Raw genomic sequence first — 27,866 nt, forward strand, 5'->3', positions numbered from 1 at the left:
GTTAATTGCTAAAATAGTCAATACAATTTTACACATATCTGTCCTGTGACCTCAAGTCACCAAACCAACAATTTTGCACTTAACAGTTCGAGCACGAGATAGTAGGTTTTCATGTCATAGAGCATTACTCGTAAATGTACATCTCTAATACACTTGTATCTTCAAGGTTTTCAAAACCACATGGTTTCAAAACACATGATCGAGAAAAGTACAAAGCAGAAATGGAAGAACCAGTTTCATTAGGAGGGACCATTGGTTCACATTAGCAAAAAAAAAAAAAAAGTAAAAAAATAAAACACATAAAATTGAAAGTTAGGAATTGTTTATATTTGTGCCCAATTATGTCTAGGAAGCCCCCCATGTGTGAAGTCGAGTCAGATTAGATGGAAGAGATTGAGTGACTTATTGCCCAAACACATCCCCACATGAAAGGTAGAGGATAAACCAGGAGGGAGTGACCTGCCACAAACACAAACTGTATCAAAACATGCATCACTCTTTCACTGTACATCATATTAACACTTTCACTCCTGTATTTACATATTACACAGAAGTGTTTCTTCCCTTGTTGGTGTGTGTAGTTAAGTTTTATGTTTTTGTGACATGCGATTCATCAAAACAAATATAGATCAAATAAACATCATCAATTTTGATTGTATTGTGAGTTTGTGGTGTAGGTCCTACCTCATCACTCCTTATGTTGTACTCTTTCCCACTCAAAAGTGTACAAGATATGAGTGAACAATTTACATTGCTCACATGACAAAAAAACTTAAGACTAATTAATGTAATAAAATAAAATAAATCTCTTCCTGCCTAAGCAATCACCAATAAGATTCTTCTGTAATCTGGCACAAATACCAGAATATATGCAAGACTGTGTTTCCTTGGAGTCAGGCTATCTGGTAGATGACAAGGTGGGGTTGGCGTGCGGAAGGAAAAATTATCAGAGATTTCGTAAAAAAAATATCAAGGGAACATCAGTTTCTAGTTTTCGCCCATTTTGTGATATAGAGTTACTTCCCTTCCTTTATCTCCTGTCAATACCAGAAACTGTATAACACTAAACTTAAACATTATATACACACATGTAACTGTTTCAATGAAAAAAACTATTAGCCGGCATATTTTGTGATTTCAATGTAGAACAATAAAGACATTTGATCAGAATTTTAATAACAGAAGAGATAAACTATGAATATATATACATGATCTAATGATGAAATGATATGAGTTTTGGAGCTTAGAGCATTGAAGATGTAATATATATATGTATACTCTTAGTGTACAAATAAGAGTTTGAAATAAGAAAAAAAAACCATTTGGCACCAAAAATGGGGTTTTGTTAGATATTTAATGAATGGATGTTTGTTACTTAGTGATTAATACGATGAATCGTTCGCATTCTTCGGTACAATAGACATCTCGCGACTCGCTAACTTTAATCTCGACATTCTGGCTGAGCCAACTTAGTAGGGGTCGTAGGGCGTATATGGTGGTTAGTAACAACGTTATTATTGGGTACTGGGTGTTAAATAAGGTAGCGCATTCATAAGCATCGTACATCAGATCTATACCTTTCCAGAACCTGGTGGATTCCACGGGTTTCGGTTTTATCTGGCTTCAACATTACTGACATTTATGCTTCTCATGGGTCATATCACAAAATGTTCATACCTTGTTTTCTATCTTCAAATTGACTTGTTTTGGGACTTCAATGTATGAAATGGAAATAGACTGTATCATAATAGTCTTGTTACACACATCATATTCAAGTTTTCAATTTGATTTTCACAAAATAATCAATCAAAACAAGATTTTTCCACGACTATGAAAATGATTACTATTCATTTACACACATTTTAAAATTTCTTCTTAATTTTCAAAGTCCACATACAAAGATATCTTTTAAATAATTTCTATATCTACAAATACTGTAGTAAGATATATCACACTTCACAAAATCCAAAATATTTGTCAAATATCTTGATTACTAAATTTTAAGTCTTATTTTGATTTCATATTTGCAATAATTGTACAATTTTAGCTAAGGCAGAAAAAGACCTCTCTAAAATACCCTATTGTACATTGACATACTATCAGTTATTACAATAGGCAACACCAAAACAGTAGACCTATCAATTTTTAAGGAAATCTTTGGCAACCAATTGTGGATAGACAGACGAAATATTGAGATTATTGCAGGTCCAATGTAAAGAATTTCAATATGCTAGAAATGTAACTTGACAAATTTCCAATAGATACAGGTAAATTCAGTAAACAAGTACAAAATAAACAGATAATAAACCTGTAATTTAAATTGTCTGTAAGAGTTCAAACGTAAATCTGAATACATCATTTGGGCATAAAGAATAGAATCCCACAACAATATTTATGAATCATGTTCAGAAACTGAACACGATATAGAGAGAAAAATAAATTGTACAGTATTTTAATATTAAAGGTTCAAATAATACTCAGACCTTTTCAAACCATAATACTTTTTCTTTCTTAAAAATGTATAATTGAAAATCTTTCATCCACAAAAACAAGCTCAAATTTAAATAGCACTGATTATGTAGTAAGTGTTAAAAACATTTCATGAAACTAATGGATTCAGATTTTATATGATTTCATCTTATTTTTAAAAATATTCATGACAAAATATAAAACATGTAAATGGCAGCACTAGCTAGGAATGGCAGTCAAGAGAAATTAATGCTTGTGTATAAAACCAAGAGATAAAAAAATATAAACACTTTGGTATGCACCAAATAGAACTTATTAGAAAACCAAGTTTTATATACCCTCAAAACTTGTATAATTTACGCGCACCAGTGTAATATTTTAGGGCTGAAAATGCTGAAAAAAATCTACTATCAGTATATTTTGCACATCAAAAAATTTGGGAAAAAAGCTATATTCATATAGTCCCAAAATCGATGTATGAAGGTCACAATTTCAATGCAAAATATTCCCCATAAATGCTGACAACTTGCACAAAGAGGGTGTTGTTATATATCCATATCTAAGAAAATACAAAAAGATATGCATTCTCATACATAAAAAACAACCATGGCAAAAAGTGAGTTTTCTATTTCATCCTATAACTTGATACCGTAGAAGAGACCCAATCTTATAGTTAGCACTGAAGATGTGCTATTATTCCACGGACTTATGTTTACTTATTTCATTACACTTCTTGTGGCAGGTTTTGTTCATGAATAATAAGTGATGCATGATACATATATTAAATAAAATGTTGGTAAGTTGTTGGTCCGTTTTGAAGTGTCAAAGAGTTCCACCCTAAGTTTCAGTCGGAAGTTATGAAGACTCTTATAGTATTCAGGAATTCTATTTCAACATTACCTGTTAGAAGGTTTTTTCTATACAACTGCATGAAATTGTCATAATGTAGTGCGAGAATTCATTTTTATATCTAGTCATGTATGTAGATCACCTGTACTTTACAATAAATCCTCTGTACTCTAGATCTACATGGCGTGAATTATAATTATCTCTCAATATAAAAGTTAATCACCTTTGTATTTCATATGGTCAGGAATTCTATCACTGTCTCCCAGCAAGCTGTCGCAAGCAGTAATTAGTGACAATTAATGGAAGTTAATTGTCACCCAACAGGATGACGAAGCACCATTGACCAGAGAAACTAATTAACTAGCCACACTGAAACCAAGGAGTGTCTATAGACTGATATAGGTATCAATAGTAATCAACCTAGTACTGTTTAATCTGTCATCAATAAATGTACATTAAAATTCAAATTCATTTTTATCTGTTTGGATTGATTAAACACCTCAAATTAATTATCTTTTCCAATTTTTATGTTTCTGACCTAAAATATTTTTTTGTTGCGTAATTCAGGCAAAGAGATTACAAGCAAAAACAGTTCATTTGAAAAGAAAAAATAATCTTAAAGCAGAATTTGTTTGTGAACAATGGATTCTGTTTAAAGAATAAAAAACAACTTTTTTCACAGAATTAAAGTGATATATCCTAGATGAAGCTGCAAACTAGTTTTAACAATAATAAAGAAACACTGTAGTTACATTGTAGAGCAATTCAGTGAAATCCAACTGAATATTTTAACTCTGCAACTGCAATGAAATTCAATGGGACAAATTCATGCCCCACGTGATACCTGATAATATTTGTGTGGGACTTGTTGTTTCTTTTGGTGATTAAAGGATGCTAAATGATGGTATCCCATGCCAATGCCATTTCAGCGGGAAATTACAAAGAGTTACATTACATCACCACTGGAAATACAAGTACCGCACAAATGTTATGGGGTATCATGTAACGCATAATATAGTTTTAATAGTATGAAGTATATTGCTTTTATGAAATTATACATAGAGTCTAAAGACTTTTCAAACATAAACAAACAAACATTTTCGTTATCAGAGATAAACACCAACACATACCCTACACAGTATAAATGATGCTAATGACGAGTCTGACCATGCATTGTGGATTATATTAGCTAGCTAGTCTACATCAGGGTCATCCCAGTATATCTACGTCTCCATCCCCTTCGTCCTCGTGTAAACTGCCGGGATCTTCAATGGTAAGTGATAGCACTTCTTCTTTCACAAATAACCCACTACGTTTCTCTTTCAGCATTTGCCTGTAATCTTTTCGCTGGCGTTGTCGAATTGCTTTCTGTCGACTTCTCCTTTCTCGTGTTTTTAATTTCTGCATGAAAATAAAGACAAAATAGTATAATGGTTTAAGAAACAGCATCAGTTGAAGTTGAATTCGAAAATAATTGCAAGGACTTGGTGAGAACATGAATATGAATTTAGGTTATTGTGTTTTTTGAATTCAAAATTCTGTATTCAACCTGAAGCAAACTGACGTTTTTGCAATTTAGAAGAATTTCTTAAGAAGTCAGCACCTATTGGGGCCTGGAGGAGACTAAAATCTATTGCTAAATATACCTTGGTATTCACAATTTCCACGTATTCCATTTGTAGAACGGTAATATAAAAATCAATATAGATTTTACATTTGAGAGTTTAAGGTATATGCATGTGTAGTTACAAAGGATCAAAATTCAACTGTCAGCGAATATCAAATCTAGCACATCACGTGAGAGACAGCACTTGTTGATTGATATCGCACTAATTTTGCATCTTCTTAACAATATGTCAACAGGGAGAAACGGTAGTGCCAAATTAAGCTACATTCCAGTATATTCTTTGCATATCCACCTCAAGTCTAAATATATTACATAGTTGACTAATGATTAATACATTAACTATCATGCTGGCACATAGGAATTAATATATTAACTATCATGCTGGCACATAGGAACTCAAAGTGTTGTCAGGGAGGGATGTTTTCCATAACTGACCTAGCAAAGTATTTTGGCCTTCATATAAAGTTTAAAACAAGTCCCAAAATAGAACTGTTGTCCAGGAGGCCCAAATATAACACATCCACCATTAGGGCTGTAACGAGTATCCGAGTACTCGAGTATTCACGAATTATTGAGAAAAATGGGATACAAATATTCGTGACTCCTGATATTTGTGGATCGCGATCTTTCAAAAGCAAAAAACAATACCTTCTTTAATGCTGTCATAGCTCAAAAATGTGAAGGAATGTACACTAAAGTCTGAATATCATCGATGTTTTCACTTTGAAGTAGACCGGAAGTACACAAGAGCTGCGTGAAGTAAAGCTAGCAACATGTTATTTTCGTACCCACGCTTCGATGCAATGTTGTGAATTCTTCATAAAATAATAATGATAAAACATAATTATTGACTTCTAGAGATGTAAAAGGTTATTATCAATTTCGTTTTCATTACGGGTCGGAAATATGTAAAAATACGAATATACAATGTATTATATTAGGCAACCGAGTACTGTAGAGATGTGAACCCCATGTCACCTGATTAAAAATAAAAACTATAGGCCTAGAACCAAAGTAAATTGTAACTACTCTTATAGATTTTAATTTTGTTTTTTCTTAATTTCAATGTTTTTCTGTATTTGACCAAAATAAAAGTAACAATGAAATGTTTTGATATGGTGATTTATGCCTTACCATGATAATTTATATACAGTGTACATGTTCACAGATGGTTTGACTTTGATTCATGTGATGTGCAGTAGTCTTTTTGAGATGACGTTATTTCAAAATTCAAATGATTTGATTTTTTTACAGTTACAGTGACTGAATCCACAGTGACTGAATCCTGCTGTACTTCACCTCTAACTCTATTGCTTAATGATAAGGAATGTAAAACTTCTAAAATTGGTTTTATTATCAATCAAACATTTATCAATATATAAGACCATTATTGATTTATCAATAAAAACAGTTTTACTTCGATTGAATCTTTTGCTTGTATCTAACTGGTGACTCATGGTCCGATCTGTGAATCGCTATCCCTGAATCGTGGATCGGATCGGATCGCCACATGTTAGACAATCCACAGCCCTATCCACCATAATATAGGAGCCTTTACATTGTTTTTTTTAAACAAAGGGGCATAACTCCCAAAAAGATGGAGGTATCTTGTTCTAAAGAGGAAAAGGAACTTAAAAGTCATTACACTGAAACCTAGGAAGTCAGATGGCAACTTTATCAGTCAGCACAGCTAAATGCTGACAAAATTTTAATCAGTACTACAATACAAGGCTACAAAAATTCACAACCTTAAAAATCATTTTCTATAGATGTTTGATATTTAATATCTTCATTTTGTTATTTTCACCTCTTTCATTGCTTGACTGAATGGGTATTCATAATTGACGATAGGCATCTAAAGTTAAAGTGACTGTCAGCAAGCATTAAATCTAATACATCACTCCAAAGACGGTACTAGTAGTTATTGCTTGTCAGTTAATTTTGCACTGATTTTGCATCCTCTTGACAACAGCATGTCAACAGGGAGAAACGGTAGTGCCAAATTAAGCTACATTCCAGTATATTCTTTGCATATCCCCCCTCTTCCCCTCAAGTCTAAATATATTACATAGTTGACTAATGATTTACACATTAACTATCATGCAGCTGGCACATAGGAACTCAATGTGTTGTCAGGGAGGGATGTTTTCCATAACTGACCTAGCCTTCATATAAAGTTTAAAACAAATCCCAAAATAGAACTGTCATCCAGGAGGCCCAAATATACCACATCCATCATAAATATAGGAGCCTTTACATTGTTTTGTAACAAAGGGGCATAACTAACAAAAAGATGGAGGTATCTTGTTCTAATGTGGTAAAGGAACTAAAAGTCATCACACTGAAACCTAGGAAGTCAGATGGCAACTCTATCAGTCAATACAGCTAAATGCTGACAAAATGTTTATCACTAACACAAGGCACAAGGCCACAAAACTCACAACCTTAGAAATCATTTTCTGTAGATGTTTGATATTTAAAATCCATCTTTTCTTTATTTTGTTGATTTCACCTCTTTTTCGCTTGACTGAATGGGTATTCATAATTGACGATAGGCATCTAAAGTTAAAGTGACTGTCAGCAAGCATTAAATCTAATAAATCACCCAAAAGACGGTACTAGTAGTTATTGCTTGTCAGTTAATTTTGCACTGATTTTGCATCCTCTTGACAACAACATGTCAACAGGGAGAAACGGTAGTGCCTAAAATCTTGGGTTTGCTTCATGGATACAGAGTTATATCAGTCTTTTTAGTGTCTGGACAGTGAAACTTTTATTGGAAATACCTCCTGAGCAAACAAGATTGTACTAATGTGATTAAAAATACATATCCTTTCTATCAATTCATAAAATAAAGGATCTGACAACATCTCATCAAGGGTCACGTTATGGTGACCTTTCAAATTTGCCAATCAAATGGTTACTCCAGAACCTTGGAAGGAGTTTTTTTTTTTTTAAAAGGTGACAAAATAGTTGGCAAGAGCTGTCGGAATTATTTTCATGTCTTAGTAATCTCGCACAGAATGTAAAACATAACTTAATGTATGTGTGAGCTGGGACGAAATGTCGTTTTCAGTTGATGTAACTTGGCGGAGAAAACCCATCGAACTAAGTACATGAAGTATAAAGATCACCAGAACATAACCTCTAATTCTCTATGTAAAAGTTTTAATAAAAATCTCTTTTAATCAGATTGAGTCTATCTATGTCTATAGCTAGTATTACCTTGTTTAACTTTTTTTTTTCTTATAAGTGTATCTTTGTTTGTGTGTAGATGTTGTCAAAATCTCTTTACATCTGTGAGGTTAAATCTGTCAGCAAGCATTAAATCTAATACATCACTCCAAAGACGGTACTAGTAGTTATTGCTTGTCAGTTAATTTTGCACTGATTTTGCATCCTCTTGACAACAACATGTCAACAGGGAGAAACGGTAGTGCCTAAAATCTTGAATTTACTTCTTGGATACAGAATTGTTTAAGTCTTTTCAGTATATTACTTATAATGGGATATCTTGATTGTCTGTGTCTGAAGTTTTACCTTGCGTATCTTGTCAGCTAAGAATTCTGTATGTCAAATCTTACCTTGTCAAACATATATTGTGCATATCTTATAATGAGATAGCTGGGTCATCGGTGTATTAAATCTTACCTTGTCAAACTTTTTACTGGGTGTATCTTGTTGTGAGCTATCAGGGCTGCACTGGTTTGTGGCATGTCTACACACACACTCCCTAATTCTCTTTAACTTATCGTCATTCAAGGAATCCAGCTCTGAAAAGGATTTTTTAGTTTTGAATATTCTGCACTTCCAAGAATTTTCTAAATGGACAATTCAATGAAACATTATCAAAGAATAGTAAAACCTGACTTCACCGTCCACGACTTTACTGTAATTTGAACGTAAAATATCTGATATGACTATTTCCGGTTTCCTTCTATAACAAAACCATACATGATATGGTGATATCAAGCAATATTATTTCTTTAAACTATGAAATTGAATGTTCAGTTCAACAGCTTGATCTTAACGTAAACAGTCAGGCACTGGACTTCCAAGCATTAGTATATATAACTGTGGTCTGTTTGTATCAAATACGTTTTCAAAATTGGAACTTATAACCACAATACTAGTTATGAGCAATTAGTTTGAAAGTGATGTTAATGTGTAAACTTATAATTATCTGAAAATCAATGATAGGGACAAAATTAAACCATCCATTGGTTTTATAAGTAGGGGACTGATAAAGAGCTATAAACTCTTAAGTCCAGACTCCGAATTCACAAAACAAATAACAAACTCCACCCCCACGCTTTTGACCCATTTGTTTGAGAAATTGCAGACTAAACACTAGTCCGAAGCCTACGAATAGTAATTTTATGGTCCGACTAGTGTCAATTGTAATGAACTAGCCTGATTGGACTAGTTGCTACACAAACGATTAAAATCGATAAATATACAAATGTACTATATTCACATGAGCGGTGGTCAGTTTCATTTTTCAACACATTTTGAGTACATTCAAAAACTGATCATGACTTAAGTGTTAAAGCAAAACGGCTATATATTTAATTTGGACTGGTGATTAAGTAGTCGGACTAGTAAAATATTTGTTTTATGAGTTCAAATGACTAGCAGCGAAAAAATTGAATGTCACAGACTTGACTAAAGTATCTGCAAAACAGAAACGCCCAAGCCTTCATAAATCAAAGCTAGATGAGATGTACATGATTAACACTATTCTGTATTTGCATATTACAGAGTTATGAGTACTGCCGAGCAGGTATTAATTGTGACGTCATGTGTTTGCCAGCATAACATCATACTTTTCAGTGACAATGGTGTGGATTTTGCTCATAAAATAGTGACGTCACAATGGACACCTACCAACAAGGTAGGAAACTCTGTAAAATGCAAAGACAGCATAGGCCCCACATTTTATGACGGAGGCATTAATCACCTACCAATGACAAACTCTGTATCTGTAGGCGAAACACTGGCTGTAGGATTGATAATCTGAATCACCTCCATCTGCTCGCGTAGTCCAAGCTCTCTACTGACAATGTGACTAAGGTCCTCCACCACTTGGAGTCGTTCTTCAGGGCTCAGACATGTCCTGCTCACGAAAATATCAAGTAAAATTAATAACAGACGAAGATAAAAATGCATTATTAATAGGCTATAATGGCCCAATCTTGTTGACAGAGAATTATACAAATATCTATCTGAATCAAAGTCAAAGATTATGTAGACACATAAAAATAACTGGAATTAACCTGATGTTACTAAATTTCTTCTGATTTTACTTCTGGATGTAAGTGCTCATACTAACTGGGTTGAGTAATAATAAGTTTTGTATGGGTATTTTCTCTATTTTGTACGCATTCATACAAGTTTTAGGGGTAATTGACAGGTTTTCAATGAGAACTTTACCTATGTGCACATCTTAACTGGAGCACTGTTAAATGTCAACAGTAGGACAGGCCAATTTTAAAATGTAGATTTGAAAAGAAACAATGTTTTATCAGGACCATCTCGGTTTCATTCTTAGCAAGTTTCAACAAAATCACAAAGGTAGACCCTTAGCAGCAGTTTGAAATGTGAACAGTTTACAGACAGCAGACAACAGCTAAAGCAAGATGGATATAGGTCATCTTGATGTCAAATGACCAAAAATGAAGTACTTGTTTCAAACTGAAATCTGATTAAGATTGCAAATCTAATTAAATTTAGACTTGTAAATTCCGCTCTATTACAATGCTCTAAGATACACTCCAATTAATGCAAGATCTATCAACTCCCCATTAACCCCTAGGGTGAGCCAATCAGCGTGCTGCCTTTGAAATCTTTGATGTATGTGGTCAAATCTCTCAGAGGTTTGAACAACTATGTACAATACTTGACTAGTATGTCCCAAGATGTTCATATTCTAGGTCAGGTGTCATGCTGAGGTGACCAGAATGGGGAGTTGTTAGATCTTGTATTGGAGCGAATCATAGTGCATCGTAGTGGAACTGAATTATAAAGTCTAATTTTCATTAGATGACTAAGATTATTTGTAATATCAAGTATCTTTCCAACAGGATGATTATCATATTTGCTATATACATGTATCTACACAAACATTTCATCAAGTAATTCATACCATTTTCTATTATCTGAAAATGTCTCTGACCGGCACTTTGAACTTGACGAAGATTTACTGTGATTTTTGACAGGAGTTAGGTCCCCTTCTGAGCAACTGATGTTGGGACTATCTTCCGTCTCTGACGTAGCAGCTGTGTTGTTGTACGAGTCGCAGGATATACTTTGCCAGTCAAAGTCTTGAACAAGAGCAATAGTATCTGAAAATATGATCAATAAAAACGAGTGAGTGAAACTCAATAGTTGCTTGTCAAGCGATTCACTAAATGTTGCTTACATTTACCCATTCCGTAGCCTTTGATTAAAATGACAAAGACATCAACTACCAAATTCAATAAATTACATATTTTTGAGACCGAACATTTCTGTGAAAGTGTTCTGATTACAATTCAGAGATAAACAATGTTTTCTATATTAGAATTAGAATCTGTAGTTATATTTTAGAGATTAAATTTATCTATGCACTAGAAATTATGTCTTTGATATGGATGTCAGTCTTTTCACCCTTTGTAAAAGAAATTCTTACAATATTTCAAAGTTGTCAAAGGTAAAAGATAGTATTTCATCGTTATCGATATCATCAGTAATAACACTTGTGTCTCAGGTATGATAGATTCTGGTAAATCTAATTTTCTGGTAAAGATAAGAAGATCTAATATTTCATATAGTTTTGGTCTAGTTTATGAGATACAAGTTAAAAGACATACCTGAGACATCTGTATCCTGTATAATATTCAATAAAGATGTAGAAATGTCTCCAAAGAGATGTTCATTTAAGTCTGCGTCAATGTCTAGGTATAGATCATGCTCATCGCTGCAGTCTGAACTAGCCACACTCGTTCCAGTGGATAGGTTTTGGTGTACTTGTAAGGCGGACTGCTTCCAAGCTCTGTAATGAAATACATTTGTAGATATATATAATGCTGTTCTGCAATCTATATAATCTACATCGCTGGGGTAAATGCTTAATGTTTCTCAGCATAATACACGAATAAACTTATGAAGTCTCAGGGTGTTTTCTGACTAAAATGGGAGGTAATCTTTTTACTTATTTCGGATTAAAATTGGTGAATTGAAATAGTGATTCCCCAGAGTAAACTGTAAATTTTGGGAATTTTACTGAAATTTGAAAAACAAAATTCCATTGGGAATGGTCACCTGGAGTGTGAAACATGCATATCAAAAAAGCATTGAATTATTGTATGGAAATGATAATCTAGATCTAAAAAAAAAAGCTTTTCTAGAAAGATTTATTTCTTTATGATTTCAAAAGACATCAGCAAGCTACTTCTAATATCATTTAAGCATTGATGTCAATAAATTTTAATTTCATCAGGTTATGAAAAAATTTTGTTTGCAAATTGTGTAGCAGATTCTCACAAGTTTGCGAACAATTTTTTCTCCTCATAACATGATGAAATTCAGTAATATTAACATCAAAGGTTACAATTAATTTTTAGACAATTTGATAAAATAAAACAAGTTTTAATGTACAATTCTATTGGTTTTTCCAAGGGATTATTTTCCCCAAACCATTACACAACGCCAATGTTTCTCTTGTGACATCACAATAACCACAATATTTCGCGCCATTTTCAGATTTTTTTTCCATATTGCAATTAAGTGGTATGGAAAAAAGTATTGGCCAATCAAAAAGCCACATTTAGCATAAAAACAAAGAAAAATTAATTATTATAATCATTTGGTGAATCAATGAATATATAATTCTAGCCATGGTGATATATTTATTAACTCTTCTTCCGTTGAAGTGGATAATGATTTATACTGTTCTAGTACATACCTATCATAACTGTTGTTAATAGCCACAGTTTCGTTGTCCATCCTTCCATCTAGTCGTCCTAGATCAGCAAAATCAAAGTCTTTCAGTAGGATTGACTCCGAGGACCACGGACTGCAACAATGATTAAATTCAAATTTGTTCTAATCAATTATTCAATTTTATAATTATTTACATTTTTCAAAAGCAATTGATTACTATTAGTTATAAAGCCACACCACGATACTACATACTTATAGGTGCGTATGCAAGTAATTATTGCGGTCCTGTTGCTTTCAAAGTTTGGCAAATTAAAATAGAAGTCAATATATTTTATCATATGAACATTACTGGATCAGACAAAGCATCTGTAAAATATATACGAGAGGGAGCTCCTGTTCAAGTGAAGCGTCAAACAAGTCAATATATTTGTTTTCACTTAACATTTGTTTATGTCAATGCCTGCTATTGTAAGACACCATTTATTAGTGTAGCGATTAGTAACATTCTGGTATGCAGAAATGATCTTGATTGCATGTGAATATATAGAGTATGTGTCTGAATGAAGAAAATTCATCTATTTTTTCAAGTGTCAAGGCTGTGTGTGGCAAAAGTCAGGGCTTGACATTAACCATTGCCCGACACAGGTGACTGGTCAAATCTCCTGTCCCGCAAGTCAGTTTATGTCTGTGACTTGCCCGACTGGGCAGGTGGAGATTTTGGAGACCTGATGTCATTGATACTTGTATAGGTTGATGTAGAGTTGATATCACAGTAATTAGGATAAAATTGCAACACAATCTTCACTATGAAGCTCTCTGCACAGATTTCCTGAGGAGTTGTTAGATCAGGAAGGTTGCTGCTCATTACCACTATCTGTATATATAGGCTGACTGGAGAGAAGGAACAATTTATCAATTCAACAATTTTAACATTTTTTTTTTATAGAACGTATGCAAAAATTGCTATTTTATTTACTACTGAGACTATGTACCATTACATATTATTATTAGATATAAATGGGCCAGTTTGAGGTAGCCAAGGATTTGAAAATGTATACTGACTGTAGTGTCTACAGTATACACCTATTATTATAATTTAATTATTAGTTCTAGACAAATTTGATTTGGGCAAGTCAAATTTCCAGCAAGGCAGGTAAATTAAAAGCAAGCCCTTAAAAGTTAATGTCAAGCCCTGAAAGTAGACTAGTTCACATACTTTTATGCAAGTAATTATAGTGCGGTCCTGTTGCTTTCAAAGTTTGGCAAATTAAAATAGAAGTCAACATATTTTATCATATGAACATTACTGGATCAGACAAAGCATCTGTAAAAAATATATACGAGAGGGAGCTCCTGTTCCAGTGAAGCGTCAAAACAAGTCAATATATTTGTTTTCACTTAACATTTGTTTATGTCAATGCCTGCTATTGTAAGACACCATTTATTTGTGTAGCGATTAGTAACATTCTGGTATGCAGAAATGATCTTGATTGCATGTGAATGTATAGAGTATGTGTCTGAATGAAGAAAATTCATCTATTTTTTTAAGTGTCAAGGCTGTGTGTGGCAAAAGTCAGGGCTTGACATTAACCATTGCCCGACACAGGTGACTGGTCAAATCTCCTGTCCCGCAAGTCAGTTTATGTCTGTGACTTGCCCGACTGGGCAGGTGGAGATTTTGGAGACCTGATGTCATTGATACTTGTATAGGTTGATGTAGAGTTGATATCACAGTAATTAGGATAAAATTGCAACACAATCTTCACTATGAAGCTCTCTGCACAGATTTCCTGAGGAGTTGTTAGATCAGGAAGGTTGCTGCTCATTACCACTATCTGTATATATAGGCTGACTGGAGAGAAGGAACAATTTATCAATTCAACAATTTAAACATTTTTTTTTATGAACATATGCAAAAATTGCTATTTTATTTACTACTGAGACTATGTACCATTACATATTATTATTAGATATAAATGGGCCAGTTTGAGGTAGCCAAGGATTTGAAAATGTATACTGACTGTAGTGTCTACAGTATATACACCTATTATTATAATTCAATTATTAGACAAATTCGATTCGGGCAAGTCAAATTCGATTTGGGCAAGTCAAATTTCCAGCAAGGCAGGTAAATTAAAAGCAAGCCCTTAAAAGTTAATGTCAAGCCCTGAAAGTAGACTAGTTCAGTATGACTTTTATTGACTTCTAGGTATCATATTAAAGTTAAGTATCTTGACTTAAGTTATCAATTATACTAATTAAGACAAATTCTATTGAGATATCTTGTCTGGCTTTTTTTTTTTTTTTTTTTTTTTTAAACCACTTTGAAATGAAAACTGTCCAATTTTACTTCAAGGAAAAGTTTCTTTCGTGGATCTATGACTTACCTGCCTATCACCAAGATTATCAATTAATGAAGTTTATATATATCTCTATTTGAGACACAGAGAAATAATGTAAATGATGGTGCCTGAAGTAAAAATTTTATGATGCTTTTTTCATAAAAAGGTTTAGAGTGAACAGTCAGGCAAGGATAGCTAAAGTCGGTAAAAATGGTGTGAATGTATCCAGTATAATTTCTGATGAAATAGAAAAATAAAATCTCTCCTCAAAAATTGTCTGCGTAAGAAGAAATTAATTTAAAGTGTAGGAATCCTATAACGTCCTCCCGGCTGACTATGTCCGTGGTTACATTTCCACGCAGCCTCGCTTTCAATGCTTTCAACTTTCTTTTTTCCAATGGTCAGAACTGGGAAACGTAAGCAGAACTTGACCGTCGTATTAATATGTGAGAACTTTTGGAAGGCCAATGAACGCATTTAGACTGGTTTTCTTTGCCCGACTATTCACTTTAAAACAACTATATATATATACAGTATATATGTATTTATTCATTTTACAGAATCCTGCATTTGAGTAACTATTTTTTAATAATTCATTTATTTCCAATTCAACAGACCAGAAGGTCTACTTACAGAATGGCTAACAAATCAATACATTCAAGATAAATATAAGATATCACTATTAGATAGCATTACTCAAATGCAGGACTGTTACCCATATGTGTGTGCTTAATCTGAATTACTGCAAGAAGGAGCACCAGAACTACTATCCGATGGGTGTGCTGCATGGTCACCAAATGAAATAATAAGTTACTTTCAGTATCAATCCCTGGACAGAGTTCTGATGTTCACAGACTGCATGAGGTTTAATCCCTGGCTGAACCCTTTACCAGCTCCTACTTCTATTTGATGAGATATATATCACATAATGGCCATGGTCAAAATCAATTATAGATTTTTATTTTCAAATTAAACCAACCAGACAGATAATAGAAGCATATGGTGTATACGGGGCAGACTTCTTGGAATACAAAAATAGCTACCAGTACCTATTACCACGTGCAAACCACGTGCTTCATACTTTTAGTTTTGCTTAAATGTCCCGAAATTCGGTTATTAGTGCCAATACCAGATGTCATTATATATAATTCTGTATGTATATATGTTAAATTAATCAAGGATGTAATAAAATGACACTATCGTAAACCGACGAGCAGCGATATTATATATGGCGACATAGAAAGCGAAAATGTCGACTTCTGAGGAGTATGGCCCACAGCAGCCTACTATTCACGACTTAAACGTGAACCAATTATCTCGTATTTAGATGACGCTATATGTGACAATAGGATAAGTTGAAAACAGTATTTGAAGACAACGTAGGCGTAGACGTATCGACAAATGGAGTAAAGGCGACCCAGCGTCTTCCACGTTTTACTTTTTTTCAGCAGATGCATAAGGAATTACCTGGTGGTTACCGCGGTGTCTGCTATCATCTTATAAGCAGCTTGATATTCCTGAGTCGTACTGGTTCGCTCCTATGCAGTTTGCAAATTATCTGGAATAACGCTGAGGCTCAAAGCAAGCATACAGACATTTTAGTTACCAACGTGGACCACTAAACATGCCGACATGTGCGTCACAGGTTCTCCCGTACAAGTATGAAACACGAGTTTTGATTGGTTGACATTCTTCTCACGGCTAAAAATACAATCACATGACTGATCAGGATTCCACAAAGTAGACCATACAGTCTTATGTTTTCTCATATTATAACAAGGGTTGGGAATCTGTCTTCTGCAACTATTTTTGTACAATTTAATCAAACGACTTGAATCATATCTATAAGTTACCATTTTATAGAAATATCCAATCTTCCAGTAGATCGACAAGACGTCTATTCCCGCCATTTCAAGGGGAATAATTATATATCTATATCCGGTTGGTCATATATGGATAATATCTAATATTATGTAGAAAATTTAGCGGAAAGTAAATAAAAATGGAACAAAATTATACGTCCACTATTTCCAGTGCTAATGTTTCAACCAATTTGAAAGTAAAAGTAAAAACTAAACTAAATCAAAGAGATAACAATTTTATACTTTAAATATATTTCCCAACTAAATATAGGGCCGGTTAGCTCAGTCGGTTAGAGCGTCGTGCTAATAACGCGAATGTCGTGGGTTCGACCCCCACACTGGCCATGATTCATCTTTTTTATTTTCATTTTAATCTTTTTGTCACCTTCATAAAGGACATAGATCACAGGCTCATTTGTAAATCCTTGTCCTGCTGATGCTCTACAATAAGTGTCATTTTTGTAATTATTTTAAATGAGATCTGTGAAATGTCACAAATGGGAAAATGTTCTAGGATAAGGTGAAGACAATCACAACAGCTTCAGGGTGTGATTGGTTTTTAGGTTTATTTCCCGCCAAGTAAGGACTCATGTGCACGAACAAATTTTATCTGGATATAAGAGTCCAGTTCATGTTTAATTTTTCCAAAGTATCAGTTTCTGTCATCAATACAATGAGTACTACATTTATATCAAAATGTAATTACATGTACTCATACATAAAGTCAGAAACATATATACATATGTATTTATTTTTCTGATACAGTACACTTTCTCTCTATTTTCAATTTCATATCAGTCTATTAATTAGTATATCTATAATTGTATGTATTTGATAGCTTTCGATGTTTTACAAACAAACATTTTCACTCACTCATTCTTCCATATTCATAAATGAATGATTTTAAAACAAGACAAAAACAAGAGAAGTAATGCATAACATACATCTGAATACACGAGTCTTAGAATTGAAGTTTTACGACTCTATCATGATGTTTAAACTTGTAATTCAAGCTTAGTATTTTAATGAAAGGTTCATTATGGTATGAAATTTGATAATACATTTGTATCTTTTATCCTTTATTGTATCTTTTAAAAAAACTGAAGGGTTGTATTTTGGGATTTTTTTTTAATTTTGAAGTGGTGTATATCGCTAATTATTGAACATGATAGAAAAATGGTTATTTCAAACATGATTATCTCTGTAATTTTTGTTTATATCCAACGTTTTATTCTTTCTACTACTGTAACTTGTTATAATCAAAGTTTAATGTGGTATAACGCGTTACTTTATCCTTTACATAAACTATCGACTTTTCAGCAAATTGAAAACTACCCATTTTCTATATATTTCAGCATATGTTTCAGTGTTTAAATGCACTGTAATTTGACTAAATTGGTTGAAATAAAGAAGTTAACGTTTCCGCATTTCGGATCTACATTTGTTATATTCACTGAATAGGTATCGACTACAGATCAGTAGCGAGGCATTCTTGCGATTTTCTATGCCAATATTAGAGATTTTTCATTTGATTGAAGTACATAGGCGAAACAATTGTTTCTTTTTTCAGATATTGAACGCCAGCTCATGATATGAATCGTTAACCATATTCTTCTTTCTATATTCCAGGGGTTACTATCACTATCGTGACATTCACGTACGTGATTATAACGACAGTGTAAGTAACCCCTGGAGTATCGAAGAGAGGTAACAGGGAGCAATGCATGTAGCCGTTAGGCCAGAAAAAAGTAAAGCTTTCATCACACATTTAACAAATTGAAAGCTCAAGTATATACTGTACGTGTTACGCATGTATAGCAAGCCAATTTAACATTTATTGGAAGTTTATTGGAAGTGCAAAGTATATCCCGTAGTTAATCGAATTATATAAGATATCTTATATAATTATATACCTTTCTTATATACATATGATATATCTTAAATCGCAATCAAGATATCTTATCTACATATGTATATGCATTGAATTTAAGAATCGACATTGGTTTTTTTAATAAATGTCATGTTGGCTTGCCATACGCATGGAAGCTAGTTTGTATATCAGGTAATACAATATATCAGATAATATTCATGTTATATTACAGGTTTGCATATGTGATATTGTCAGAAGATATCTAGTTTTATTAATTCATTTTGTGATTCAGTAAACATGTACTATTTGTATAGATTTTGAGTAGATTTTCAGTATCAATATTTTCGGCTTCAAATTTTGTATTGTTTATTGTTTTTTATGCACTTGCAATGATTAGAATGCTAAGACGCAAAGAAACAACGGAGTCATTGCGAGCGTACCTTGTGCAACGATAAACATGTAATTACCGAGGGATGATACAGTTGTCCACAGGTATCAATTATTTATCAGCTTTATAAGTTAAGATTTTTGCTTTGAAGATTCACGAGAAGATGACCTTTTTTGGTACTTATACAACATGGATAATAGAAATAAATAACTAAATAGCTAGGAACGATTTTGTTTAACGTGTGCCATGCTATTATCTATATATATATTTACAGTTTGCTTCGCCAGGGTTACATAATTTACACGTGCTGCATTATCATTATACCCTCATAACTTCAACAAAAGAAAAACTATTCCTTAAATAATGTCATTTTAAAAAACGTTTCCTTGTGATTCTTACCAATAACATGACAACTTTTGTTACGGATATATACCACAAAAATATAGTACAAATGTTTACTCAAAATAAACCACAAAGCTCCACAAAATGAAATTTTAAAAAAATCCATCGATAATTAAAGGAGAATAATGGTATTTGAGAAACACTGTATGCCTCGATGATAATGACCTCTGATGTATGTACAATGTATGTATTACCACAGGTTTACGACGCGCAAAAAAAAAAAAAAGACTGATAAAATTTAGTATTTTTTTTTTGCGCGTCGTATACCTGTGTTATTACTGTAGTAATATGTACATGTTTTTTTTATGCTGGTATTACTAATTACGTCCTATAAGTATAGATTGTATATCAGGTGCAGGTAATATTTAACACATATTTCAGTTTCATATGTGATATAGTCAGAAGTTCAATGTAATATTTGTATACATTTTCAGTAGATTTTAAGTAACAATATTTTCGGCTACAGCCTTTGTATTATTTATGGGTTTATATGCACTTACTATTATTGATATGCTAAGATAAAAAGAAACAACGGGGTTAATGGTTGATGAAATTGTGATTTTGATCATAAAAGTTATTAACGATCGCGACATGTCGAACAAATCATCTCGAGTTGCGTCCCTTTGACCATGATTTATCTCATTTACTAGTTATTGAATCGTTCTAACAACTGTTTACTCCTAAAAAAGACTGGGTTATGTTTGGTCATGTGTGCGCATTGTGTGTGTGTCTGATTGTCCATTAATACATCTGTTCGTCTGTCTGCGTATTAATTCATTTTTTCGTCTGTATCACATTTGAAAGTATGTTCGTGTATTAATCATTGTCTGTCCGTAAGAAGGTACACTGTACATGTATGTACAGGCATATTTACAGACGGAAGGAAGAATATGTTGATACCCATGTGCAGCTGGATACAATGTTCAGTCAAACCTGTCTATAACGACCATAGAAGGGGAGACAGAAAAACGGTCACTATAGACAGGTTGCCTTTATAGACAGGTCGGGGCTTTCGTGCTAACCAGCGAGTCAGCAAATAAAACAGAATTATATTTATGCAAAACAGACCTATTTATTGCTATTGGATATTAATATATTTATTACCATGCATTATTTAAAAACTAATAATGTCAATATATTTCCGTGATTTGTGTTCGTTTTATTGTTTAATTTTTGGATGGGGCTTTCAAATGCAAGCGGAAATTTCGATCATAATAAAATCAACTCGTTGATCTTTGTTCAACACTAGTAGCAGATGTTTTTCAGATATGAACATAATAATTACATAATTACTGACTTGTCGCGGCATGGAATTATCTATGCAAGATTAATTTCGGACAATGTATGCGTGTAATATTTTGTAAAAACACTTCGCTGGCAAGTCGTATGTAATGTTGCCGTGTAATCAGTTATAGACAGGCGGTCGTTATATACAGGCGGTCGGGATAACAAAATGTTGCAAAACCCTCGGCAAGCCTGGGGTTTTACTACATTTTGTGAGCCTCGGGTAGAATATCCCTATCCTTCATATCCACATATGAAAGAGTCTTATATTACTTATCGTGTTGTAGTGGCTCTGATACCCCGCCGTACATTAATAAAATGAAAGGAATCTATTTTTTTTCCAAAATGCTACCATAATTATGTAAATGCACTGTTTATAAGTTATAAACTATATGAGAAGGCTTGATAGGTAAGGGCTACCCTATCACCCTCGTCCTGCTATGTTATCTGTAATAGCACTGCTCAAATAGTTTTAGTATTCTTACAATGATTCAAAACATGCAGGAATATCTATAACCACAGACAAATTATTTAAAAATGCTCCACCGCCGACGAATGGTATTTGTTTTCTATCAAAAACAGGAGCAGACGAATAAGTATTTTCATTCACTTACAAAAATTGCTTACTTTACACTATTATCACAAATGAAAAAAAATTGAGCTTCTTATTCTAATTCAAGATAGCAATATCAAAAATAATTAATTGCATCTTGAAAAAAATTCCTCGCACTATGCCCTTTATGGAATTGTAGTACTGAGTGTGTATGCGCCAGAATCAAAAAATCAATATTCTATATGTATTTTTGTGTTAATTAGACACATATCTATACACGATTATACATCAGTTATTGTTAAAATGATGGGTATCGTTTATGCTCTGTCAGTGGCGGAGCATCTTTAATATTCACGTGTTAACGATTTAAATGATTGTGGTATGTATGTAACGCGTTACATTCTCAGTTATCAAACTCATCACTGCCATTAGTTTGTATCATGGTTATCAATTATAGAAATTTGAATTACAATACGGGTTTTCCTTACTCCTCTCCTGTCGATAAAATAGATAAACTGTCAAGCACAACTTTTAGCAATGTTATGTGCATGTACATGTATTACATTGTTGTGAATTAATGACTTTTTTTAAATGCATCAGTAGTATTACTCGGTCTCCGTTGATTTATCAAGAGAAAAACTAGAAATGTGATAGCATCTTCAGCATATCTTCGGTAATCAATCCGTCGTCTTAATTGCTTTCTGCTCTCTGTTATGTTAACTGTATTGTCAGTCAATCTGATTAAAATGCAGATCCTTATTATCACTGCGTTGGATAAGAGGATCTGACAACATCTCATAGGGGTTATGTCCAGGTGACCTTTTAAAATGGCCAATCAAATTGCCGCTGCCAGAATCTTGACTGTGACTTTAAGTGGACGAAATTGTTTGGAAAAAATAATAATTTTTTAGTACTAAGTCATCTCGCCCAAACAGTACAACAAAGCTTATTGTATATGTATACTGGGACGAAATGGTGTTGTCAATTGATATAGCAACGTACAAAAATTTATTTGATCTGAAGTACACGTGGTATTAAGGTCAGCCGAACATGACCCCGTACGGGATGTTGTCTGATCCTCAATTGAACGGAGTGGTTATAAGAATATGTATTTCAATCAGATTGGTTGTTTCTTTACCTACAATGTAATTGCCAGAATTTCACCACATAAAATTAAAAAAAAAAAAAAAAAAAAAAAAAAACAGAGGGTGACATTGGATCACCCTGTATACAGCCTCTCTTTGTTTTATGTATGGTGAATCACTTAAAGCTAAAGTTTTCAAAACGACATTAAAGTTATATTTCTTGTATTTTTAACCATCACAATCTCTCATAAAACATACAATGTGTGAATATGGATGCTTATATATGATGGTTCAGGTCCATGAAAGCACCGATATACTACTGACATAGCGGTAAACACGTTTTGAAAGAACCGCCACAGTCACTGCCATGTTTCTTTCGGGTAATATCGGAAAACCGAGTTGCATCAGGTGCGCTACATCGGCGATACCCGTATAGTTCGGAACCTCCCTAGCCGTATCACGTGGTCAATATCGGCAATACCCGCACAAATCGGAATAGATCGGAACAGTTCGGATACTTCCGAGATATTTTAATTGTGTACACGTTAAGAAATCAATACTTTAATTTAATTGTTTAATAACTTTGCGAATACGAACTTTACAAAACTCAAGGCGAGTTAATGTGTTTTGATCTTTGTTCTAAATTCGGTCATATTCTGTTAATATTCAGGTTTAGAAGTTCACATTATTTTCAAAAAGCTACCATTTATAATACAGCCTGCCTTGTTTATAATCCAAAGACTATAACAAGTCATTTGGAAGACTAGATAAACAGGAAAATAGTATTGAGACCTGTTCATTAAATACAAATTAAAATAGAGGGAAAATATGTAGAAATATAGAAATCTGGGTATGAGAGGCCTTCTGTTGAATGGACACTGTGTTATATTCAACATGTAATATTGAATACAATTTTCTTTTGGTTAAAAAAAAACTAATGATTACAGGGAAATTATAAAATATAATATTACGTTTAAACTTATCTGTGGTAGCGAGTGATGCATACACCATGCCTTTGTTAGGGGTTGGACGTAAGCAGTAAGTAAGGCCATATACACGAGATAATGATATTAACATATCGATTGCCAACCATTATCGAGAGTTTGTAGTAATAAAGAAATCAAATCTACCGTCGGAAATACCGTTAATGTGTATATGTCATTGTTACCTGACATGTAACTTATGACTAGAACGGCGTATTGTAATGGGATTAAGAGTACAACACAGTTCAGATTAAGTTCTGACTGATCCTTGTGTTACGTACTGACCATGTCTAGTTTACTGGCGATACAAAACACGTTTCTTTGAGTGCAGTTTTGAATTTGTTCTGGATATAGAATGAATCTGGATGAATAATTCTAGGTATGTTTTATTGAATGGGAGGATTTGCTGTGTCTTGTATTCACGATTCAGTTTGTACATCTATATACTGACAAAGTTTAACAATGTCGTTGTTTCATGGGACGTGGCGGGCCGACAAGACAACAGGAGAAGCTGACAATTATGACGGATTTTGCGATGCAATGGGTAAGAGTTTAGGTTATACTAATTTGCCATGCTGTTAAAAAGAATAAACTCAGCGTCAATTATTGTTCTGTTAATTAAAATTCTCCTGGTCAAGGTAAGACTTTATATTACGATTTATTTAACGCTGCTATATGTCCATTGAGTTTTATGACTCTATGAGAATGCTCAACGAAACAAAAATAAGCCTACACATGTATTTTGATAGTTATCGACATGAATAGAATATATTATTAATCAAGGATAATATATTGCCTGCTTGCACTTTGACGGGGGTTTCATAGTAGGAAATAGTGTTCTGTGTTTACTTTATATGATGGCATTATATATAGGTTGCGTCAGAGAAGAACGTACTGTTTAAACTCCTTTAATATTCACATGAGTATAAGTGTTGCTATTACATTATCTTCATGTAGGGGTTACTCCCGAAGGAAAGGTGATGTACAGGGGTGTAAAGATGGGTATCACCTATACAATTGAGGGTGACACATGGATATATGACCTAACACTTGGAGATGCCACACAGACGCACCAGCTTTGTATCGGAGTCACCAACCCAGAGGATGTCGACATGGAAGGAAACAAATTTATAGTATGTAACACTGTACCACAATTTAATTTAGCATGTTCTATTTTCATATAAACATGTCTGAGTATTTACAAGGCATGTTCCAAAAGCGAAGATATTATTTATTGTTGTTACAATGTAAGGATGAAGATATAACACAGAAATATGAGTGCTATCTAAATAAATAATTATCATAATTGGATTTCCAAATTCGTATTGGGATTTTTTTCTATGAAAGCATAACGTCGTTAAATCAGCCTATTAGAACTGACGTTACAAAAGGCAACGTCATGTTTGTTTCCATTATGGGCTGAGAATGTAACATACGAGGGGTATTCCAAAATTATTGTTACTTTGGTGATTTCTCTTTGATAGAAGTAATTCTGATCATTTTACTTTGCCCTGTCCCTCAAAGTACTCCCCCTCTGCATTTATGCATCGTTTCAACCGATCGATCCACTTTTGGAAACAGTTTTCGTACTCTTGAATTGGTATACTCATAAGATACTGGTAAATGGCAGAGCCAAGGGCATTTCCTGATTTATATTTTGTTCCAGACAGGTGATATTTTAGTTTGGAGAACAAGAAAAAGTCACAGGGGGCCAAGTCTGCTGAATATGCAGGGTGGGGGAGGACAGTGACCTTTTCTGCCTTCAAAAACTCCGTTACAATGCGCGCCTTGTGTGCTGGCGCATTATCATCTAAGAGCCTGATGTACCTCAAACCTGTTTGTGGGCGTCGGCGTTTGTAGACGTTCTTAGGTTTTTGAAGTACAACGTCTCTATAATACTTCGCTGTGACAGTTTTGCCTTTTGGAACAGGGATTTGAATGATTGGACCCTTGTTATCAAAGAATATGACATACAAAACCTTCCTCACGGTGCGTATTCTTTTAGCAATGCTAAGGCGCCTGGCGTTTTTGTTTGCCCAGATTCGATTAGAGCATTTTCTTTTGGGTTCAAAAAAATACACCCATGTTTCATCACCTGTGACCAAATTATCAAAAGCCTTTTTGCTGTATTTTGGGTATTTCTTCAATAAGGATTTGGCCTTGTCAATCCGGGACCTCTTTTGGTTGTCAGTTAGTAAATGGAGTATCCACCTGGCATTGATCTTGCCCAGCTTAAGATGTTTCTTTAAAATGCAATGAATACGTGCTAAAGACAAGCCTGTCATTTTAGCTAACTGCCGGACAGTGTACCTTGCATCTTTTTCAAGGCTTTGCCTAATTAGTTCAATGTTATGCTTTGTTGTTACATTTGTATTGTTGCAGGGCGACCTGTGTGGGCAGCATCTTTAAGCTGCTGGTGTCCCGACTTAAATCGAGCAACCCACCTACAAATAGTCATATATGACATTTGACCCTTCCCATATATATCACACACCTCACGATGAATATCCGCCGGCTTTAAGCCAAGTAGAGACCTACCTTTGATATAGGCCCTAATTTCAATTACGTTTTCAACTCTCTTGCCAACCATATTTGTATAGAGTGTAACGAGTGCGCTACAAAACAATGTACACAGCACCAAGGTCAGTGTAATTGTAAGCGATATATTTACCTTTTATCACGCTATCGCCACGAGGTAGTTTTAAGCCCATTTAGCACGTTTTCCACGAGATATTGCGCAAGTAACATTAATTTCGGAAATCCCTCGTATGAAACCAAGGAAAATGTGCGTTACAAGCAAAATTGAATTACAATCATATAAACAAAAATTAATATTTCAACGCTTACGTACCTTTTTCTTAATTTCCAACCTGAAAAAGAAAACTTGTAACATGTATGAACAAAATATTGTAGCCAGTAAAAAACCGAAATCATAAAATAACGGACTGTGATAGCCTGTAAATAAATAGATACATATGTAAGTGGTAAATCATAAGGAATGAAAATAAGTGTTTTCGGTTTAGACTACGCCCACACTAGAAGAGCCTAACAAACTAATCGAAGTAACGGATACCTGGCTTCCGTCCGGAAAGAAGGAAACGACCCGGATGGAGAGAACAGTCGTCGGGGACACCATGAACTGTGTAAGGACATGATCTTCAAATTACGTTATCAGTACAATGTATAACCTGAATTACTAATTGTTAATCAGTAAACTGCAGAGTTTTGTTTATTTCATTTTCATTTCTTGATGAAAGAAATGATGATGACTTTACAAATTGATTGAGTTAAAGACGCCATGGAATTTTTTAATTCGAATTATTGAAATAAAAAGGCTTTATTACAAAAACGTGTCTGCAATGTTGTGTAAGAAAATAATGCGTGTACGTATATATTAAAGAAAACAATTTGTCACATACAGATAGCCTAAGGTGTTCTTTCATGCAAAGACAAATTACAACATGCATGCGTTGATACCTTTGTTTCCATTTTATCTACAGGCCATTACACACCTGGATTCTGGACAAACGATGACGTTCGGTATGACGCGGATGACGTCATAAATCCATATACAGCCCACTGTTCTAGAAGTACCTCTTTGGAAATGAGCAATAATGTTGGAATAAACTATATTCATATCAATTTCTAATAGATTTCAAGTTCATTGTTCATTGATAAAAATGTGATATGTACAAAGTAACAATAATGAAACGTACATGGTCGTTTATGATAAATGTTACGTTGTTCTGAGATTGTTTTTTATGATATTCTGTCATTTGTCTTAAAAAATAGATCTATCCTCGCGTGTGATAGGTAGGACGATATTTTATCCCGCCTCAGACAAGAATCTTGTATTCCTATTGGTTAAAATGACGTCACGTGATATCCAAGATATAGTCATATCAGGTTAGTAGAAATCGTATTAGGTTTGGACGAAAGAGTTAATAGCTTTTTGCCTCTAACGTCATTAGCAACAAGATGGCGGTCAAGTAACGCTTCGCGATGACGGCACTCAAAGAGATGGAGACAAAATGTTTGAATGATAGCGATTCGTCAAGCCTATACCAATGTCGGAACCAATCAAATGAGAATAATTTGAGTGATGAATTGTTCACGATACCACAGCAGGTGTTATAGGGGTAAATGGTCGACGCTGCGAATTGCATATGGGAAGAATAATTCATGGAGGACTGACTTAGCAATGCTAAACAAGTATCATATCACCACCT

At 33.8% G+C, this 27,866-nt stretch overlaps 2 protein-coding genes and 1 non-coding gene across 4 annotated transcripts; 2 read left to right on the plus strand and 1 right to left on the minus strand.

Annotated features, from left to right (window-relative positions):
• Nucleotides 1-1,783: 1,783 nt before the first annotated feature.
• LOC138329447 (protein FAM199X-B-like) lies at nucleotides 1,784-17,120 on the minus strand. Of its 2 annotated transcripts, none has more exons than XM_069276460.1 (7): nucleotides 17,064-17,120; nucleotides 12,891-13,001; nucleotides 11,797-11,978; nucleotides 11,091-11,289; nucleotides 9,910-10,061; nucleotides 8,597-8,718; nucleotides 1,784-4,719 (listed from the first exon to the last, which is right to left on the minus strand). In XM_069276460.1, the coding sequence occupies exons 2-7, from the start codon at nucleotides 12,929-12,931 to the stop codon at nucleotides 4,528-4,530; spliced, it is 888 nt and encodes a 295-aa protein (XP_069132561.1). In that variant the 5' UTR covers nucleotides 12,932-13,001; nucleotides 17,064-17,120; the 3' UTR covers nucleotides 1,784-4,527. The 2 variants fall into 2 exon arrangements, with proteins under 2 accessions (XP_069132561.1, XP_069132560.1); XM_069276459.1 differs by lacking the exon at nucleotides 17,064-17,120 and adding an exon at nucleotides 16,678-16,930.
• A 223-nt stretch (nucleotides 17,121-17,343) lies between these two features.
• Trnai-aau (transfer RNA isoleucine (anticodon AAU)) lies at nucleotides 17,344-17,417 on the plus strand. The gene has a single exon. It is a non-coding gene; the product is annotated as a tRNA-Ile (tRNA).
• A 6,046-nt stretch (nucleotides 17,418-23,463) lies between these two features.
• LOC138329448 (uncharacterized) lies at nucleotides 23,464-27,371 on the plus strand. Its single transcript, XM_069276461.1, has 4 exons — nucleotides 23,464-24,181; nucleotides 24,595-24,770; nucleotides 26,661-26,780; nucleotides 27,138-27,371. The coding sequence occupies exons 1-4, from the start codon at nucleotides 24,100-24,102 to the stop codon at nucleotides 27,198-27,200; spliced, it is 441 nt and encodes a 146-aa protein (XP_069132562.1). The 5' UTR covers nucleotides 23,464-24,099; the 3' UTR covers nucleotides 27,201-27,371.
• The last annotated feature ends 495 nt before the right edge of the window (nucleotides 27,372-27,866 follow it).

This window comes from Argopecten irradians, chromosome 8 (assembly GCF_041381155.1).
Source record: "Argopecten irradians isolate NY chromosome 8, Ai_NY, whole genome shotgun sequence".
Classification (NCBI taxonomy): Eukaryota; Metazoa; Mollusca; class Bivalvia; order Pectinida; family Pectinidae; genus Argopecten; species Argopecten irradians.

Bases quoted from the DNA above. Each gene is read 5' to 3' on its own strand.
- LOC138329448 (XM_069276461.1), top strand. From the start codon at position 24,100: ATGTCGTTGTTTCATGGGACGTGGCGGGCCGACAAGACAACAGGAGAA. The intron at 24,182-24,594 runs GTAAGAGTTTAG...ATCTTCATGTAG, and splicing joins CGGATTTTGCGATGCAATGG to GGGTTACTCCCGAAGGAAAG. The intron at 26,781-27,137 runs GTAAGGACATGA...TTTTATCTACAG, and splicing joins TCGGGGACACCATGAACTGT to GCCATTACACACCTGGATTC.
- LOC138329447 (XM_069276459.1), bottom strand. From the start codon at position 16,706: ATGATAGCAGACACCGCGGTAACCACCAG. The intron at 13,002-16,677 runs GTAATTCCTTAT...TCATTGTTGCAG, and splicing joins GACACCGCGGTAACCACCAG to TCCGTGGTCCTCGGAGTCAA. The intron at 8,719-9,909 runs GTAGGTGATTAA...AATCCTTTTCAG, and splicing joins AGATACAGAGTTTGTCATTG to AGCTGGATTCCTTGAATGAC.